At 50.6% G+C, this 19,625-nt stretch overlaps 1 protein-coding gene across 1 annotated transcript in view; it reads left to right on the top strand.

Moving 5' to 3' along the window:
- The window catches only part of LOC140392886 (chloride channel protein-like), a 1,200,068-nt gene that overhangs the window by 1,096,026 nt on the left and 84,417 nt on the right, over positions 1 to 19,625 (top strand). Inside the window, 2 exon segments of the mRNA XM_072478647.1 lie at positions 9,001 to 9,085; positions 18,200 to 18,349. Of these exon segments, the coding sequence (XP_072334748.1) occupies positions 9,001 to 9,085; positions 18,200 to 18,349 (235 nt within the window).

Raw genomic sequence — 19,625 nt, 5'->3', positions numbered from 1 at the left:
GCTCCGACTGCCTCGTGCTCCGGACCCAGCCGCGCCGCTCCGACTGCCTCGTGCTCCGAACCCAGCCCTGCAGCTCCGACTGCCTCGTCCCCGGGACCCAGCCCCGCCGCTCCGACTGCCTCGTGCTCCGGACCCAGCCCCACCGCTCCGACTGCCTCGTGCTCCGGACCCAGCCCCGCTGCTCCGACTGCCTCGTCCCTGGGACCCAGCCCCGCCGCTCCGACTGCCTCGTCCCCGGGACCCAGCCCCGCCGCTCCGACTGCCTCGTGTTCCGGACCCAGCCCCGCCGCTCCGACTGCCTCGTGCTCCGGACCCAGCCCCGCTGCTCCGACTGCCTCGTCCCTGGGACCCAGCCCCGCCGCTCCGACTGCCTCGTCCCCGGGACCCAGCCCCGCCGCTCAAACTGCCTCGTCCCCGGGACCCAGCCCCGCTGCTCCGACTGCCCTCGTGCTCCGGACCCAGCCCCGCTGCTCCGACTGCCTCGTGTTCTAGGCCCAGCCCCGCCGCTCCGACTGCCTCGTGCTCTGGACCCAGCCCCGCCGCTCCGACTGCCTCGTGTTCTAGGCCCAGCCCCGCTGCTCCGACTGCCTCGTGTTCTAGGCCCAGCCCCGCTGCTCCGACTGCCTCATCCCCTGGACCCAGCCCCGCCGCTCCGACTGCCTCGTGCTCCGGACCCAGCCCCGCCGCTCCGACTGCCTCGTGCTCCGGACCCAGCCCCGCCGCTCCGACTGCCTCGTGCTCCGGACCCAGCCCCGCCGCTCCGACTGCCTCGTCCCCGGGACCCAGCCCCGCCGCTCCGACTGCCTCGTGCTCCGGACCCAGCCCCGCCGCTCCGACTGCCTCGTCCCCGGGACCCAGCCCCGCCGCTCCGACTGCCTCGTGCTCCGAACCCAGCCCCGCCGCTCCGACTGCCTCGTGCTCCGGACCCAGCCCCGCTGCTCCGACTGCCTCGTGTTCTAGGCCCAGCCTCGTGCTCCGGACCCAGCCCCGCCGCTCCGACTGCCTCGTGTTCTAGGCCCAGCCTCGTGCTCCGGACCCAGCTCCGCCACTCCGACTGCCTCGTGTTCTAGGCCCAGCCCCGCTGCTCCGACTGCATCGTGTTCTAGGCCCAGCCTCGTGCTCCGGTCCCAGCCCCACCGCTCCGACTGCCTCGTGCTCCGGACCCAGCCCCGCCGCTCCGACTGCCTCGTGTTCTAGGCCCAGCCCCGCTGCTCCGACTGCATCGTGTTCTAGGCCCAGCCTCGTGCTCCGGACCCAGCTCCGCCACTCCGACTGCCTCGTGTTCTAGGCCCAGCTCCGCCACTCCGACTGCCTCGTGTTCTAGGCCCAGCCCCGCTGCTCCGACTGCATCGTGTTCTAGGCCCAGCCTCGTGCTCCGGACCCAGCTCCGCCGCTCCGACTGCCTCGTGCTCCGGACCCAGCCCCGCCGCTCCGACTGCCTCGTGCTCCGGACCCAGCCGCGCCGCTCCGACTGCCTCGTGCTCCGAACCCAGCCCTGCAGCTCCGACTGCCTCGTCCCCGGGACCCAGCCCCGCCGCTCCGACTGCCTCGTGCTCCGGACCCAGCCCCGCCGCTCCGACTGCCTCGTGTTCTAGGCCCAGCCCTGCAGCTCCGACCGCCTCGTCCCCGGGACCCAGCCCTGCCGCTCCGACTGCCTCGTCCCCGGGACCCAGCCCTGCCGCTCCGACTGCCTCGTGCTCCGGACCCAGCCCCGCCGCTCCGACTGCCTCGTGCTCCGGACCCAGCCCCGCCGCTCCGACTGCCTCGTGTTCTAGGCCCAGCCCTGCAGCTCCGACCGCCTCGTGTTCTAGGCCCAGCCCCGCCGCTCCGACTGCCTTGTTTTCTAGGCCCAGCCCCGCCGCTCCGACTGCCTCGTGTTCTAGGCCCAGCCCTGCAGCTCCGACTGCCTCGTGTTCCGGACCCAGCTCCGCCGCTCCGACTGCCTCGTGTTCCGGACCCAGCTCCGCCGCACCGACTGCCTCGTGTTCTAGGCCCAGCCCCGCCGCTCCGACTGCCTCGTGTGCTAGGCCCAGTCTCTTGCTCCGGACCCAGCCCCGCCGCTCCGACTGCCTCGTGTTCTAGGCCCAGCCCCGCCGCTCCGACTGCCTCGTGTTCCGGACCCAGCTCCGCCGCTCCGACTGCCTCGTGTTCTAGGCCCAGCCCCGCTGCTCCAACTGCCTCGTGTTCTAGGCCCAGTCTCTTGCTCCGGACCCAGCCCCGCCGCTCCCACTGCCTCGTGTTCTAGGCCCAGCCCCGCCGCTCCGACTGCCTCGTGTTCTAGGCCCAGCCCTGCCTCTCCGGCTGCCTCGTGTTCTAGGCCCAGTCCTGCCGCTCCGACTGCCTCGTGTTCTAGGCCCAGCCCTGCCGCTCCGGCTGCCTCGTGTTCTAGGCCCAGCCCTGCTGCTCCGACTGCCTCGTGTTCTAGACCCAGCCCCGCCGCTCCGGCTACCTCGTGTTCTAGGCTCAGCCCTGCCGCTCCGTCTGCCTCGTGTTCTAGGCCCAGCCCCGCCGCTCCGGCTACTTCATGCTCCGGACCCAGCCCCGCCGCTCCGGCTACCTCATGTTCTAGGCCCAGCCCCGCCGCTCCGGCTACCTCGTGTTCTAGGCCCAGCCCCGCGGCAGCCAACCAACCCCGGGGGACCCAAATGCTACTTCTGCGGACAGACAAAACACCCCCGGCAGCGCTGCGCGGAGCGCGCTCTGCAAGGCCTGCGGTAAAAAAGGACATTTCGCTGCTGTCTGCCAGGTCCACTCGATCGCCGCTATTGTCCCTGCACACCCCACGTGCGACCCGTGGGCGCCACCATCTTCCTCGCCTCAGACCACGTGCGGCCCGTGGGCGCCGCCATCTTCCCCGCCTCAGGCCCCTGCTCTTCGGCCACCTCATCGGGCCGCTCATCGCCTGCAACCACCACCGACCAGCCGCGTCTCACCTCCATCACGCTCGACCAGTCCTGACCGCACAACCTCGCGACCGCGTCGACGACAGTGAAGGTCGACGGGCACAAGATATCCTGCCTTCTGGACTCCGGGAGCATTGAGAGCTTCATCCACCCCGATACGGTAAGGCGCTGCTCCCTCACGGTACACCCCATTAACCAGAAAATCTCCCTGGCCTCCGGATCCCACTCCGTGGCGATCCGGGGGTACTGCACCGCCGCCCTCACCATCCAGGGCGTAGAGTTCAGCGGCTTCCGGCTCTACATCCTCCCCGACCTCTGCGCTGCCTTGCTACTCGGCCTGGACTTCTAGTGCAACCTCCAGAGCCTAACCCTGAAATTTGGCGGGCCCCTTCCACCCCTTACTGTCTGCGGTCTCACGACCCTAAAGGTCGACCCGCCTTCTCTGTTTGCAAACCTCACCCCGGATTGCAAACCCATCACCAGCAGGTGCAGACGGTACAGCGCCCAGGACAGGACCTTCATCAGGTCTGAGGTCTAGCGGCTGCTGTGGGAAGGTACTATCGAGGCCAGCAACAGCCCCTGGAGAGCCCAAGTGGTAGTTGTGAAAACTGGGGAGAAAAACTGGATGGTCGTTGACAACAGTCAGACCATCAATCGGTACACGCAGCTCGACGCGTACCCCCTCCCACGCATATCTGACATGGTCAATCAGATTGCACAGTACCGGCTCTTCTCAACAGTGGACCTGAAATCTGCCTACCACCAGCTCCCCATTCGCAAGGCAGACCGCCCGTACACCGTGTTTGAAGCGGACGGCCGCTGTTACCACTTCCTTAGGGTTCCCTTTGGCGTCACTAACGGGGTCTCGGTCTTCCAACGGGAGATGGACCGAATGGTTGACCGGTACGGACTGCGGGCCACCTTCCCGCACCTGGATAACGTCACCATCTGCGGCCACGACCAGCAGGACCACAACGCTAACCTTTCCAAATTCCTCCACACTGCTAAACTCCTCAACCTAACCTACAACAAGGAGAAGTGCATGTTTAGCATGAACCGATTGGCCATCCTCGGCTATGTGGTCCGGAACAGAGTTCTAGGGTCCGACCCCGATCGCATGCACCCCCTCATGGGACTCCCCCCTCCCCACTGGCCCGAAAACGATGACTGGGCTTTTTCTCGTACTACGCCCAGTGGGTCCCTATGCGAACAAGGCCCGCCCACTCATCCACTCCACCGTTTTCCCACTGACAGCCGAGGCTCACCAGGCCTTCAACCGTATCAAGGCCGACATCGCCAAGGCTACGATGCATGCGGTCGACGAGACGCTCCCCTTCCAAGTTGAGAGCGATGCACCAGATGTCACTCTGGCCGCCACCCTCAACCAGGCAGGCAGGCCCGTGGCATTCTTTTCCCGCACCCTCCATGCCTCCAAAATTCGGCACTCCTCTGTCGCGAAAGAGGCCCAAGCTATCGTTAAAGCTGTGCGGCATTGGAGGCAGTACCTGGCCGGCAGGAGATTCACTTTCCTCACTGACCAACGGTCGGTTGCCTTCATGTTCAACAACACACAGCGGGGCAAGATCAAAAATGATAAGATCTTGAGGTGGACGATCGAGCTCTCCACCTACAATTACGAGATTTTGTATCGCCCCGGTAAGCTCAACGAGCCCCCCCGATGCCCTATCCCGAGGTACTTATGCCAGCGCACATGTCGACCTACTCTGGACCCTGTATGACGATCTCTGTCACCCAGGGGGTCACCCACTTGTACCACTTCATTAAGGCCCGCAATCTGCCCTACTCCATCGAGGAAGTCAGGGCTGTCACCAGAGACTGCCAGGTCTGCGCGGAGTGTAAACCGCACTTCTACCGGCCAGACTGTGTGCATCTGGTGAAGGCCTCCCGCCCCTTTGAACGCCTCAGCGTGGACGTCAAAGGGCCCCTCCCCTCCACCGACCGAAACACGTACTTTCTTAATGTGGTCGATGAATATTCCAGATTCCTCTTCGCCATCCCATGCCCCGATATGACGTCTGCCACCATCATCAAAGCCCTCAACACCATCTTCGCTCTGTTCGGTTTCCCGCCTACGTCCACAGCGACCGGGGATACTCATTTATGACCAATGAGCTGCGCCAATACCTGCTCAACAGGGGCATTGCCTCGAGCAGAACAACCAGCTACAACCCCCGGGGAAACGGGCAGGTGGAGCGGGAGAATGGGACGGTCTGGAAGGCTGTCCAGCTGGCCCTACGGGGGCAGCACGGTAGCATTGTGGATAGCATAATTGCTTCACAGCTCCAGGGTCCCAGGTTCGATTTCGGCTTGGGTCACTGTCTGTGTGGAGTCTGCACATCCTCCCCATGTGTGTGTGGGTTTCCTCCGGGTGCTCCGGTTTCCTCCCACATTCCAAAGATGTGCAGGTTAGGTGGATTGGCCATGATAAATTGCCCTTAGTGTCCAAAATTGCCCTTAGTGTTGGGTGAGGTTACTGGGTTGTGGGGATAGAATGGAGGTGTTGACCTTGGCTGGGGTGCTCTTTCCAGGAGCCGGTGCAGACTCGATGGGCCGAATGGCCTCCTTCTGCACTGTAAATTGTATGTATGTATGATAAATCTCCCGGCCTCCCGCTGGCAGGAAGTCCTTCCCGACGCCCTTCACTCCATTCAGTCGCTCCTGTGCACTGCGACTATCGGAACTCCCCATGAGCGTCTCTTTGCCTTCCCCAAGAAGTCCACCTCCGGGGTTTCGCTCCCAACGTGGCTGGCAGCTCCAGGACCCGTTCTCCTCCGCAAGCACGTGCGGCTACACAAGGTAGACCCATTGGTTGAGAGGGTACTGCTACTCCACGCAAACCCGCAGTGCGCCTACGTAGCGTATCCTGATGGCTGCCAAGACACAGTCTCTGTCAGGGACCTGGCACCAGCTGGGTCCCCACACCCCTCTCCCCCTGCTCCGGCGGCATCCTCCCTCCCCCCAGCGCACCCCACCACAGACCCCACTCCAGGACAATCCGTCCTCCCCTTGGTCCCACCCGGGGATGAAGATGAGGTCGACACGCTCCCGGAGTCACCAACGCCAAAATCGCCACCAGAACTGCGGCGCTCGCAACGACGGTTCAAGGCGCCCGATCGTCTGAATTTGTAAACTTTTCCTGAAAATGTTAAACACCTGAATGTAAATAGTTTTCCACCCCCCCCGCTGGACTCTTTTTTAACAGGGGGTGAATGTGGTAGTCACCACTGTTGTACATATCACACACTAGAGGTAATACGGTAAGGCTCCTGTACTACAGGTACGGGGGTAGATCCCTGCCTGTTGGCTCCGCCCAGTAGGCGGAGTATAAATGTGCGGGCTCTCCGAGCTGCAGCCATTTCGGCAGCAGCTGTGGGAGGCTCCACATCTCTGTGTAATAAAGCCTTGATTACACTCTACTCTCGTCTCGTCGTAATTGATATTGCATCAACAGTTTCAAATATAAACAAGAGAGACACAAGGCCCAGAGGGGCAAAAGAAAGAGAACAATGGCAAGAGAACAAAGAGAGAAAGCACAATGTGTGCCAAGGGTTTTATACCTCCACCATCTGGTACCCTCCCCCCCTCTCTGCCCCCTATTGGCTTACAAGTTTTGAATTGTGAATTCTGATTGGCGCTCCATACCAGCACTCACACTTGTATCTAACTTTATACATTTGTTACATTGTCACATTTGTGGTCTGGATTCTGAAAAACTGATGTGTTCCCACAGTATACTTTCCCACAGCAATATTTTCAAAACTTGGATTTACTATTTTCCCACATGGACCCTGACAATATCCCGGCAATAGTACTGAAGACTTGTGCTCCAGAACTTGCCGCACCCCTAGCCAAGCTGTTCCAGTACAGCTACAACACTGGCACCTACCCGGCCATGTGGAAAATTGCCCAGGTGTCTCCTGTACACAAAAAACAGGACTAATCCTACCCAGCCAATTACCTCCCTATCAGCCTACTCTCCATCATCAGCAAAGTGATGGAAGGAGTCATCAACAGTGCTATCAAGCGGCACTTACTCAGCAATAACCTGCTCACGGATGCTCAGTTTGGGTTCCGCCAGGGTCACTCAGCTCCTGATCGCATTACAGCCTTGGTTCAAACATGGACAAAAGAGCTGAATGCCAGAGGTGAGGTGAGAGCGTCTGCCCTTGACATCAAGGCAGCATTTGACCGAGTATGGCATCAAGGAGCCCGAGCTAAACTGGAGTCAATGGGAATCAGGGAAAACTCTCCACTGGTTGGAGTCATACCTGGCTCACAGGAAGATGATTGTGGTGGTTGGAGGTCAATCATCTCAGCTCCAGGACATCACTGCAGGAGTTCCTCCGGGTAGTGTCCTGGGCCCAGACACCTTCAGCTGCTTCATCAATGACCTTCCTTCCATCTTAAGGTCAGAAGTGGGGATGTTCGCAGATGACCGCAGAGTATTCAGCACCATTCGCAACTCCTCAGATACTGAAGCAATCCATGTCCAACCAGGGGTTGAGTTACAAGGAGTGATTACGCAAATTTAGAAGGTTAAGGGGTGATCTGATCGAAGCATTCAAGATATGAACAGGGAAAGACAGGGCACATTAAGATCAACTATTTCCACTGGTTGGATATTCTAAAACTAGGAGGCAGAGTCTACAAATTAGGGCCAGACCGTTCAGAAGAGATGTTGGGAAGAACTTCTTCACTCGAAGGGTGTAGAGGTTTGGAACTCTCTCCCACACACAGCAGTTGAAACGAGATCAGTTGTTAATTTTAAGTCTGAATTGGATTGATTTTTGTTAGCAAACCTATTAAGGGATACGGGCCAAAGGCAGGTATATGGAATGGAATTAGGTCACAGATCAGCCATGATCTCATTGAATGGTGGGACAGGCTCGAGGGGCTGAATGGCCCACATCTGTTCCTATGTTCGAATGCAGCAAGACCTGGACAATATCTAAGTTCGGGACGGCAAGTGGCAAGTAACATTCGCGCCACATAAGTGCCAGTCACTGACCATCTTCACCCATCATCCCTTGACATTCAATGGCATTCCCATCGCTGAATTCCCCACAATCAACATCCTGGGGATTGCCATTGACCAGAAACTGAACTGAGATCAGCCAGATAAATACAATGTGTACAAGAGCAGGTCAGAAACTGGGAATCCTGCAGAGAGTAACTCACCTGCTGACTCCCCACTGTTCACCATCTACAAGGATATAAGTCAGGAGTGTGATGGGAAATTCTGCCACTTGGCTGGATGAGTACGGCTCCCAACAACACTCTCGAAGCTCCACACCATCCAGGAGAAAACAGTCCCACTCGAGCGACACGCAAACCACAATCATTCCCTCCCTCCACCACCGACACACACTTGCAGCCGTGTACCATCTACATAGTACACTGCAGTGGCTTACCAAGGTTCCTTCGACAGCATCTTCCAAACCTGCCACTTCTACCATCTAGAAGGACAAGGGGCAGCAGACACATGGGGAACACCCACCGCGCTGCAAGTTCTCCTCCAAGTCACTCATCATCCTGACTTGGAAATATATCGACCGTTCCTTCACTGTCGCTGGGTCCTTCACTCTCTCCTTAACAGCGGTGTGAGTGTACCTACACCACGCGGACTGCAACAAATTCAAGATGGCGGCTCACCCTGCACCTTCTGGAGGGGCAATTAGCAACAGGCAGTAAATGCTGAGCCGACGCAGTGACACCCATGTCCCTGAAACAATTAATTTTTTTAAAATGTGACCAGTCTCCAAAAGCTTGGTAAAAAGAGGTCAGTCTTAAAGGAAAGAGGGGGAGAGGGAATTCCAGAGCTTAGGGTTCTCCCGAGGCAACTGAAGGCAAGGCCACCAACGTGGAGCGATGGGAATCGGGGAATACTCGAGGGGCCGGAATTAAAGGTGTGCGGAGGTCTTGGAGGGTTGTAGGAGGCTACAGTGAAAGGTGGGGTTGTTGGGGATATGGAGATACTGAGACACCAGTCCGTGCACAAATATCTCTAGGAGAGAGAGGGACTGATGGGTGTCTAAACCAGCAGCAGTCTTGACATTTTTGTGTCTTTATATTTCAGGCGGTTGATTTACCCAGCTGTGGTAACGATCGTCCTCTCATCACTGTCGTTTCCGCCAGGGCTGGGACAGTTCATGGCTTCAGAGGTAAGTGACGTTTCTGACCTGGGGGTGTTTGATGGGGATAGTGTAGAGGGTGCTTTACTCTGTATCTAACCCCATGCCGTACCTGTCCTGGGAGTGTTTGATGGGGACAGTGTAGAGGGAGCTTTACTCTGTATCTAACCCCATGCTGTACCTGTCCTGGGAGTGTTTGATGGGGACATTGTAGAGGGAGATTTACTCTGGATCTAAAACCGTGCTGTACCTGACCTGGGAGTGTTTGATGAGGGCAGTGTTGAGTGAGTTTTACTCTGTATCTAACCCCGTGCTGTCCCTGTCCTGGGAGTGTTTGATGGGGTCAGTGTAGAGGGAGCTTTACTCTGTATCTAACCCCGTGCTGTACCTGTCCTGGGAGTGTTTGTTGGGACAGTGTAGAGGGAACTTTATTCTGTATACATTCCCGTGTTATACCTGTCCTGGGAGTGTTTGACGGGGACAGTGGAGAGGGAGCTTTACTCTATCGAACCCCATGCTGTACCTGTCCTGGGTGTGTTTGATGGGGACAATGTAGAGGGAGCTTTACTCTGTATCTAACCCCGTGCTGTATCCGTACTGGGAGTATTTGTTGGGGACAGTTGTTATGGGTCAGGGTTTAGAGAACCCCAAAGCATATCATGGAGTTCACCTGACCCACAACATTTCCTACATTGTGGTATGGGGAGCACACGGCCCACTCTACAGGTGTGGTGCAGCAGAAATTTAAAAGTAATTTCTAAAGCAAAACAATGTTTATTCGATGAACTCAGTTAACCTTTTTAAAACATACATTGAACATCTTAGCAACCATCATTTCAAATACACCCCCAAAGAATACAACTCTGTAATCCTTAAACTTTCCCTTTTAACATCCATAAGACAAAAATCCTTTTAACAGAAGCACATCAGGTTTAAATTCTCTCCTGAAAGCAGTTATCACTCTGAATTCACCAAATGATCCAGAGATAGTCTTTAGATGGCAGAGAGATCAAAATTACACCTTCTTTGTCTGGCTGCAGCTCCAACACTAAAACAAAACCAAAAAACACAGACACACCCAAGCTTTTCCTCAAAGCAAAAATAAAAAGGAGAGCCAGATCTCGGCTCCACCCACATTCTGACATCACTGTAGCCACTTGAGCAGACAAACATTTCTTAAAGTGACATTCCCATGACACCTCCCCACCCAAGAAACAAAAACCCATCAACTACAAGGTGGTTTCATTTTTCACCTTTTCACTATCCTTTAAGAAATGCAGACAATAAATATACTTTTCGTTTAAAAAAACAACACACGCAAACAGGTATAATAACATAGTCCATTTTAGTTCTTCTTCCTCCAACTGGAATCCTTCTCTTCTGAAGGTCTCTGCACGATCCGTCCATTTCTCTACGTCTCGGCATTTCTCTTTGAAGTCAGATACTTTAGTTCAATCTGATCACAGAGCCCCTTATAATTCTCCAACACAGGAGCATTGGTTATCACAGCTTTCAGGCAGCCAAATGCCTGTTGAAACTCCGCTGTCCACTGAAACTTTTGACGATTCTTCAGCAGCAAGTCCATCAGTGGAGCAACCACGCTGCAAAACGTTTACACAAATGTTCGATCAAATCCACTCATGCTAAGAAATCGCATTATTTCCCTTTGTCTCGAGGGTATTGGGAACTCCTCAATAACTGTTGGTTTCACATCCCGTGTTACCATTCGACCCTGTCAGTCAATTGTATGGTCAAGGAAAGTGACCTGGGCTTTTCCAAATTCACTTTTGGCTCGGTTTTCCACCAAACCCGCCTCCTCAAATCGATCGAATAACTCATCAGATGTTTAAAATGTTCTTTCCATGTCTGGCTGAAAATTACCAGATCGTCGATGTACACCGCACAATTGGGTAATCCTGAAACAACTTTGTTAGTTAACCGTTGAAATGTGGCTGGGGCATTTTTCATGCCAAATGGCATAACTTTGAATTGGTATATACCATCTGGAGTCACAAAGCTGAAATCTCCTTCACCCTTTCAGATAAAGGTACCTGCCAGTAACCTTTGAGTAAATCCAATTTGGATTGTCCCACTTTCTCAATGCAATCATCCAAACGTGGGATAGGATAAGAGTCCGTTCTTGTAACTGCATTAACCTTTCTATAGTCCACACACAACCATTGGGTACCGTCCGGGTTAGGTACCATCACTATGGGTGAGCTCCATTGGCTGCAACCCACTTCAATTATGCCGTTTTTAAGCATACTTTCAATCTCTTTGTTAACCTGTGATAATTTTAAAGGGTGAAGTCTGTATGGATGTTGTTTGGTTGGAACAGCTTTTCCCACATCTACATCATGTATAGCCATTTTAGTGCTTCCCAACTTATCGCCACAAACTTGTCCATGTGATATCAATAACTCTTTCAGGTCAGTCCGTTTTTCCTCTGGAAGGTAACTCAACAATTTATCCCAATTTTTAAGAACATCCTCGTTTTTCAATTTAATTTGAGGTATGTCAAATTCACAGTCACCTGGATTTGGTTCGTCACTTTGAGTTAGAATCATTAAAACCTCCTTTTTCTCTCCTTCCCTTTCAAAGTACCTTTTAAGCATATTCACATGACACACTCGGTGAGTTTTCCTCCTATCTGGCGTGCTTGCCACATAATTCACCTCACTTAATTTCCTTTCAATCTGATAAGGTCCACAAAACCTAGCTTTTAAAGGTTCACCGACCACAGGTAACAATATTCAAACTTTATCTCCACTGGCAAAACTAGGAACTTTGGATTTCTTGTCCGCTACCCGTTTCATCACATTTTGTGCAGCTTTTAAATGTTGTCTCGCCAATTCCCCTGCTCTATATAATCGTTCCCTAAAATTTGACACGTAATCCAATTATGTAAGTTCTGATTTCTCACTCACCAATTTTTCCTTAATCATTTAAGTGGTCCTCTTACCTCATGACCAAAAATTAGTTCAACAGGACTGCATTTGGTTGACTCATTCATCAGATGCATCCCTAATTGCAAACAGTACAAATGGAATTCCTTTCTCCCATTCCTCTGGATAATCTTGACAATAAGCCCTCAACATTGTCTTTAATGTCTGATGCCACCTTTCTAACGCTCCCTGCGATTCTGAATAGTACGCAGTTGATTTAAATTGTTTTATTCCTAAGCTATCCATAACTTCTTTGAATAACCTCGAGGTAAAATTTGATCCTTGATCCGATTGTATTTCTGTGGGTAGTTCATATAGTAAAGAATTGAAGTAACTCCTCCACAATCTTTTTAGCTGTACTGGAATGGCCTATGGCCTAGTAGACAAGTCCATTATCGTCAAAAGATATTGATTCCCACTTTTCGTTTTAGGAAGCGGTCCTACGCAATCAATTAAGACCATTGTAAAAGGTTCCTCAAATGCTGGAATGGGTATGAAGGGCAGTGGTTTTATCACTGCTTGAGGTTTCCCTATCACTTGACATGTGTGACATGATCGACAAAATTTAACTACATCTTTTATGTAGTCCAGGCCAATAAAAATGTTTCTGTATTTTAGCTTGAGTTTTCCTTACTCCCAAATGACCTCCCACTGGTACCTCATGTGCAACTCGCAACATCTCCTTTCTATACCCTACCGGCAATACTACTTGATGAACTTCTGCCTACTTTTCATCCGCCTGCATATGTAAAGGTCTCCATTTTCTCATCAGGAAATCACTTTTACGTTAATAGCACTCTGGTATACACTCAGATTCCTCTTCCGTGTCTGATTTCTGATACATCCGGTTTCTTTCTACATCTTTCTGTTGTAATTCCGCCAATTTTCCTGAACTAAAAATATCCGCCTCATCCTCTACCTGTTTTTGTTCTTTTTCAACCATCTGATCAAAAATCGTTTCTGATAATTGCACTTCACTCTTTGATTTCTCCTCTTGTCTTAACCTGTAACTTTGCGACCTTGTTACTACACAATCCAGAAAAATCCCAGGATACTCGTCAATCAACACTCCAGTTGTCTGATATTCCACTAGCTTATCAACCACAGTAGGCACCACTCCCACCTGCGATCCAGCTATATCATTACCCAAGATAAACTGTATCCTTGGACAAGATAGTTTCTCTATTACACCTACTACCCACTTCACCACTCTTCACTGGACTTTCCAACCTTACCTTATATAATGGAACACTCCTCCTCTCACCCTGAATTCCACATATTACCACCTTTTCTGGCAATATTCTTCCCAACCTACATAACTCCTCATCTCTTACCATTGAAGATTGACTAGCTCCCATATCTCTTAAAATTGTGACTTCTTTACCTGCTCCTCCTAATACACATGAGTAAACTTTACCCACACAAGTAAATTCTTTAAAGAGATCTGGCACCTTCTTATCAATCACCTCTTGATCAGGCTGTACAATCTTTTGCACCTCCTTCGCTTCACTTGGGCTTTCATTTATCACTTTAACAAACCCCACTGTCTTATCCTGTTTTACCACATCAACCTTCCCAGTGCTTTTCTTCAACCACTGAAGGAAACCTGCTATTTATGATAGGTCATCGGATCATTAATTAGCCATTTAATATAAATATTAAAGCCCAGTTCAAAAATCATTTTAAAATGGATCCCATCATAAGACTGCAAATATGATCAAATATAACCTCACATTGCAAAAGCACATAACTTGCAAAAATAAAAGCATAGAATTTGAAACATTTGCAGTCGAACTCGAAGCAAATGCAACTTTTCTACTGAAGGTCAAATTGACATTATAGTTCATCTGAACTCTCCATTGTTCAAATGAACAGAATCGCAGAGTTCAGCACATACCAGTTCAATGATAAAAGCAGAGTTTGCATTCCAACACACATTTAAGAATTCCACATGCAACATTTATATTAACTTTAAAGTTCAATGAGATAATGTTGCACATTGAAGACTGACAACCCAATCATTGAATCAAATGTATTGGAAACTCATCCAAGCCAATCAGCATGTTACAGGGCAGAAACAGATTGACTCAGATTGACAACAAATTCCTTCAAGATCGTGGTCCGGGCAGCCATTTTAATTCTAGAATCACTCTATACTATTTATCTGACTATTTGCTATCTTTATTCCTATTTTCACATTTCCATTCTAATTCTAAACTGTTTTGCTTTGAGCAAGAAACCATGACTGTATTTTGAAAGTTCAAATCATTTGTATGCTACTAAGTTTAATTATATCTCTTAAAGTCTTCTGCTGGCAGGGGCTTTATTGAGAATATGTGATTTGTAACCACAAGAAGATTTCAAACTCTCAATTATAATCAATAGACACCCAATAAAGATTTCATTTCACATCCGAGATGTGTAGTGCAAATTTCTACTTAGTTAGGTGTATGCGAGACTACACTTAACCACGGGTAGATTTCAACAACCACCAACACTGTGACTTTACATGGCCTAGTTTATTACAGTGAAAACATTTGAAACTTTTCATTTCTTTTCCACCCTCCTGGAATTCCTTTTTAATCTGAGGTCCACTCTCTTTATTATCTCCCATCATATCACCTTTACCTTTACCACTTGAGTATTTCTCATGTCCCCAGTTTCTATCCCTCACCGACTGAAACTGATGTCGGAAACCAAGCTTTGATTTATGAACTAATTCATAATCATCTGCCATTTCCGCTGCTAATCTCGCAGTTTTAACCCTCTGCTCTTCCACAAGAGTTCTCACTGCATCAGGAATTGAATTTTTAAACTCCTCCAAAAGTATAATTTCTCTGAGAGCTTCATACTTTTGGTCTATTTTCAAAGCCCTTATCCACCAATCAAAATTACTCTGTTTGATCCTTTCAAACTCCATGTATGTTTGACCAGGTTCTTTCCTTAAATTTCTAAACCTTTGTCTGTAGGCTTCAGGCACTATTCATATGCATATAAGATGGATTTTTTCACTTCCTCATACGTCCCAGATACCTCCTCTGATAGTGAGGCAAACACTTCACTAGCTCTACCGACCAGCTTTGTTTGAATCAGTAACACCCACATCTCCTGTGGCCATTTCATTTGTTTAGCTACCTTCTCAAATAAAATGAACAAGGCTTCTACCTCCTTCTCATCAAACCTTGGCACTGTGTGGACATATTTAAATAGATCCCCACCAAGCCTTCGACTATGACGCTCCTTCTCACTATCCTCATCACTATCCTCCAACTGTACGTTTCCCTTTCATCCTCCAATTTTAACTGACTGGCATGTTTCATGGCCATTTTCTGAAGTTCAAACACTCTCTTTATCTTTTTCCCAGATCTGTATCTCCCTTTCTCTTTCTTTTTGTTCTGCTCGGGCTATTCTTTCAGTTTTACTTTCTTCGCTCTCTTTTTCTTTTTCCCCTCTATCTCTTTCTTTTTCCTCTCTCTCTCTCTCGTATTCAAGCTGCTTTAATTCTTTCTCATGTTCCATTTGTTTAATTTGTAACTGAAGTTTTGCTATTTTCAATTAGTAAACTATCTCAGGCAATTTTAAATGGTTAGCCACCATCATAATTACCTCATCTTTTTGCATTTTGTCAGGTAATGTTAACTGCAATGTTTTTGCCAACTCTAAAAGCCTGTTTTTAGTCTCTGTCCGTAAAGTACTGCGTGTGACCGTCTCCACCCCCAAAAACTTCAGAGCCTCTGCAAGAGCCGTTGTCCACAACACACTCCCTACTTAAACTGAAATACCAACCTGAAAAGCAACCATAATATGCTCACCCCTCACTGTCTTTAAGTTCACTAAGCCAATCCAATAGATAGACTTTTATCCCCCTCAAGCCCCCAATTTGTTATGGGCCAGGGTTTAGAGAACCCCAAAGTGTATCATGGAGTTCACCTGACTCACGACTTTTACTAAATTGTGGTATGGGGAGCACACGGCCCACTCTACAGCTATGGTGCTGCAGAAATTTGAAGCAAAACAATGTTTATTCTATGAACTCAGTTAACCTTTTTAAAACATACAGTGAACATCTTGGCAACCATCAATTCAAATACACCCCCAAAGAATACAACACTCTAAGTAATCCTTAAACTTTCCTTTTAACATCCATAAGACACCAAAACCCTTTTTACAGAAGCACACCAGGTTTAAATTCTCTACTGATAGCAATTATCACTGAATTCACCAAATGATCTGTAGATAGTATTTAGATGGCAGAGAGATCGAAATTACACCTTTGACTGGCTTCAGCTCCAACACTAAAACAAAACCAAAAAACACAGACACACCCAAGCTTTTCCTCAAAGCGAAACTAACAAGCAGAGCCAGCTCTCAGCTCCACCCACACACTGACATCACTGCAGCCACTTGAGCAGACAAACATTTCTTAAAGTGACATTCCCCTGACAGTGCAGAGGGAGCTTTACTCTCTATCTAACCCCGTGCTGTACCTCTCCTGGGAGCGTTTGGTGGGACAGTCTAGAGGGAGCTTTACTCTGTACGCTATCCTGTGCTGTACATGTCCTGGAATGTTTGATGGGGACAGTGTAGAGGGAGTTTTACTCTGTATCTAAACCCGTGCTGTACCTGTCCCGGGAGTGTTTGATGTGGACAATGTGTAGGGGGTTTTACTCTGTATCTAACCCTGTGCTGTACCTGCCCTGGGAGTGATTGATGGGGACAGTGTCGAGGGATCTTTGCCCTGTATCTAATCTCGTGCTATACCTGCCTGGGTTGTTTGTCGGGGACAGTGTAGAGGGAGCTTTACTCTGTGACTAACCCGTCCCGGACCTGTCCTGGGAGTGTATGATGGGGACAGTGTAGAAGGAACTTTACTCTGTGCCCAACCCTGTGCTGTACCTGTCCTGGGATGGTTGATAGGGACAGCGCAGAGGGAGCTTTACTCTGTACCTAACCCCGTGCTGTACCTGTCCTGGGTGTATTTGTTGGGGACAGTGTAGAGGGAACTTTACTCTGTATCGAACCCCATTCTGGACCTGTCCTGGCAGTGTCTGATAGGGACAGAGTAGAGGGAGATTTACTTTGTATCTAACCCCGTGCTATAGCTTTCCTGGCCATGTTTGACGGGGACCGTGTTGGGGGAGATTTATTCTGTATCTAACTTGTTCTGGACCTGCGCTGGGAGTGTTTGATTGAGACAGTGTAAAGGGAGCTTTACTCTGTATCTAACCCCGTGCTGCAGATGTCCTGGTAGTGTTTGATGGGGACAGTAGAGGGAGCTTTACTCTGTATCTAATCCCGTGCTGTACCTGTCCTGGGAGTGTTTGATAGGGACGGTGTTGAAGGAGCTTTACTCTGTATCTAACCCTGTGCTGTACCTGTCCTGGGAGTGTTTGATGGGGACAGTGTAGAGGGAGCTTTACTCTGTATCTAACCCCGTGCTGTACCTGTCCTGGGAGTGTTTGATGGGGACAGTTTAGAGGGTGCTTTACTTTGTACCTAACCCTGTGCTGTAGCTGTTCTGCGAGTGTTTGATGGGGACAGTGTAGAGGAAACTTTACTCTGTATCTAAGCCCATGCTGTTCCTGTCCTGGGAGTTTTTGATGCGGTCAGTTGAAAGGGAACTTTACTCTGCATCTAACCCACTCTGGGCGTACCCTGGGAGTGTTTGATGGGGACAGTATTGAGGGAGCTTTACTCTGCACCTAAACCCGTGCTGTAACTGTCCTCAGAGTGTTTTAAGGAAGCATTGTAGAGGGAGCTTTACTCTGCATCTCACACCGTGCTGTACCTGTCCTGGGAGTGTTTGATGCGGACAGTGCAGAGGGAGCTTTACTCTATATCTAATCCCGTGCTGTACCTGTCCTGGGAGTGTTTGATGGGGACAGTTTAGAGGGTGCTTTACTCTTCATCTAACCCCGTGCTGTTCCGGTCCTCTGTGTGTTTGATGGGGACAGCGTAGAGGGAGCTTTACTCTGTATCTAACCCTGTGCTGTACCTGTCCTGGGTGTATTTGATGGGGACAGTTTAGAGGGTGCTTTACTCTGTATCTAACCCCTTGCTGTACCTGTCCTGGGTGTATTTGATGGGGACAGTTTAGAGGGTGCTTTACTCTGCATCTAACCCCGGGCTATTCGTAATATTGAACCAAATCATTCAAAGGGACTTTTCTCTCGGGATTTCTTTTTTCTGTTTTCTGTAGCTGATGCCTCGAGAAACAATTAATACATTATTCGACAATAATACCTGGAACAATCAGATCGGTAATCCGATTTCTTTGGGGAACTCAGCCATCTGGATTCATCCTCAACTTAATGTCTTTTATATTCTCACCATCTACTTCATCATGAATGTAAGGATATTATCTGCCTCGACATCAAGTTCTCACTCTCTGTCTTTGCCTTTCACTCTGTTTTTCTCTCTTTGTCACTTTCTGTCTCGCTCTGTCCTCTCTCTTTGTTTCTCTCTCACTCTCTCTGTCACTGACTGTGTGTCTCTCTCTCTCTCTCTTTATGTCTCTCATTGTGTCTCACCCTGTGATTCTCTCTCTCTCTGCGTCTCTCTCCCTCTCTCTGTCTCTCTCCCTCTCTCTGTCTCTCTCTCTCTCTGTCTCTGTGTCTCTCTCTATCTCTCTCTCTCTGTTTCTTTTTCTCTCTCTCTCTTTGTCACTCTCTCTCTTTGTCACTCTCTCTCTCTCTGTCACTCTCTTTCTGCGTGTCTCTCTGTCTCTGTTTCTCACGCACTCTCTGTAACTACTCTGTCTCTTTTATTTAAATATTTTTGAGCACAATGGTTTGCACTGTTGATTCAAAACACCAGGGTCCCAGGTTCGATTCCCAGCTGGGGTCATTGTCTGTCCGTTCTCCTCATGTGTGCGTGGGTTTCCTCCGGGTGCTCTGGTTTCCTCCCACAGTCCAAAGATGTGCAGGTTAGGTGTATTGGTCACGCTAAATTGCCCCATAGTGTCCAACAGTTAGGTGAGGTTGCTGGGGGACTTCCGGTTGCGGCTATGCGGAACTAAGTCGCACGTTCGGTAGCTGCCGACAGAAACGGACTTTTGGGCTCTTTTTAGGGCCCCCTGTTCGATGGTTCCCAGTGTGGGAAGGTGACAGTAACATTTCCCCGGCACTGTATGGATTGGACCAGGAGTGGAGCGGTGAAAAAAGTAGTTTTGGAACAGCGAAAAGTGCGAGGGAGGAAAATCAAGATGGCGGCGGGTGGAGACCAGGCAGCGTGGGCGCAGTGGTCGCAAGAACAACAGAAGTTTCACAAGCGCTGCTTCACGGAATTGAAGGCAGAGCTGTTGGAGCCGATGAATGCTTCAATAGACAAGCTGCTCGAGACCTAGAAGGCCCAAGGGGCGGCGATCCGGGAGGTGCGGCAAAAGGCCTCGGAGAACGAGGACGAGATCTTGGGCCTGGCGGTGAAGGTAGAGGCGCATGAGGCGATGCATAAGAAATGGCAGGAGAAGTTCGAGGACATGGAGAATCGGTCGAGGAGGAAGAACCTGCGGATTGTGGGTCTCCCGGAGGGAGTGGAGGGGTCGGATGTTGGAGCATACGTGGTCACGATGCTGAACACGTTGATGGGCGCGGGGGCCTTCCCGAGGCCCCTGGAGCTGGAGGGGC

The sequence above is a fragment of the Scyliorhinus torazame genome, chromosome 16 (assembly GCF_047496885.1).
Source record: "Scyliorhinus torazame isolate Kashiwa2021f chromosome 16, sScyTor2.1, whole genome shotgun sequence".
NCBI classification, from domain to species: Eukaryota; Metazoa; Chordata; class Chondrichthyes; order Carcharhiniformes; family Scyliorhinidae; genus Scyliorhinus; species Scyliorhinus torazame.
This window is presented reverse-complemented; position numbering and strand designations above follow the sequence as displayed.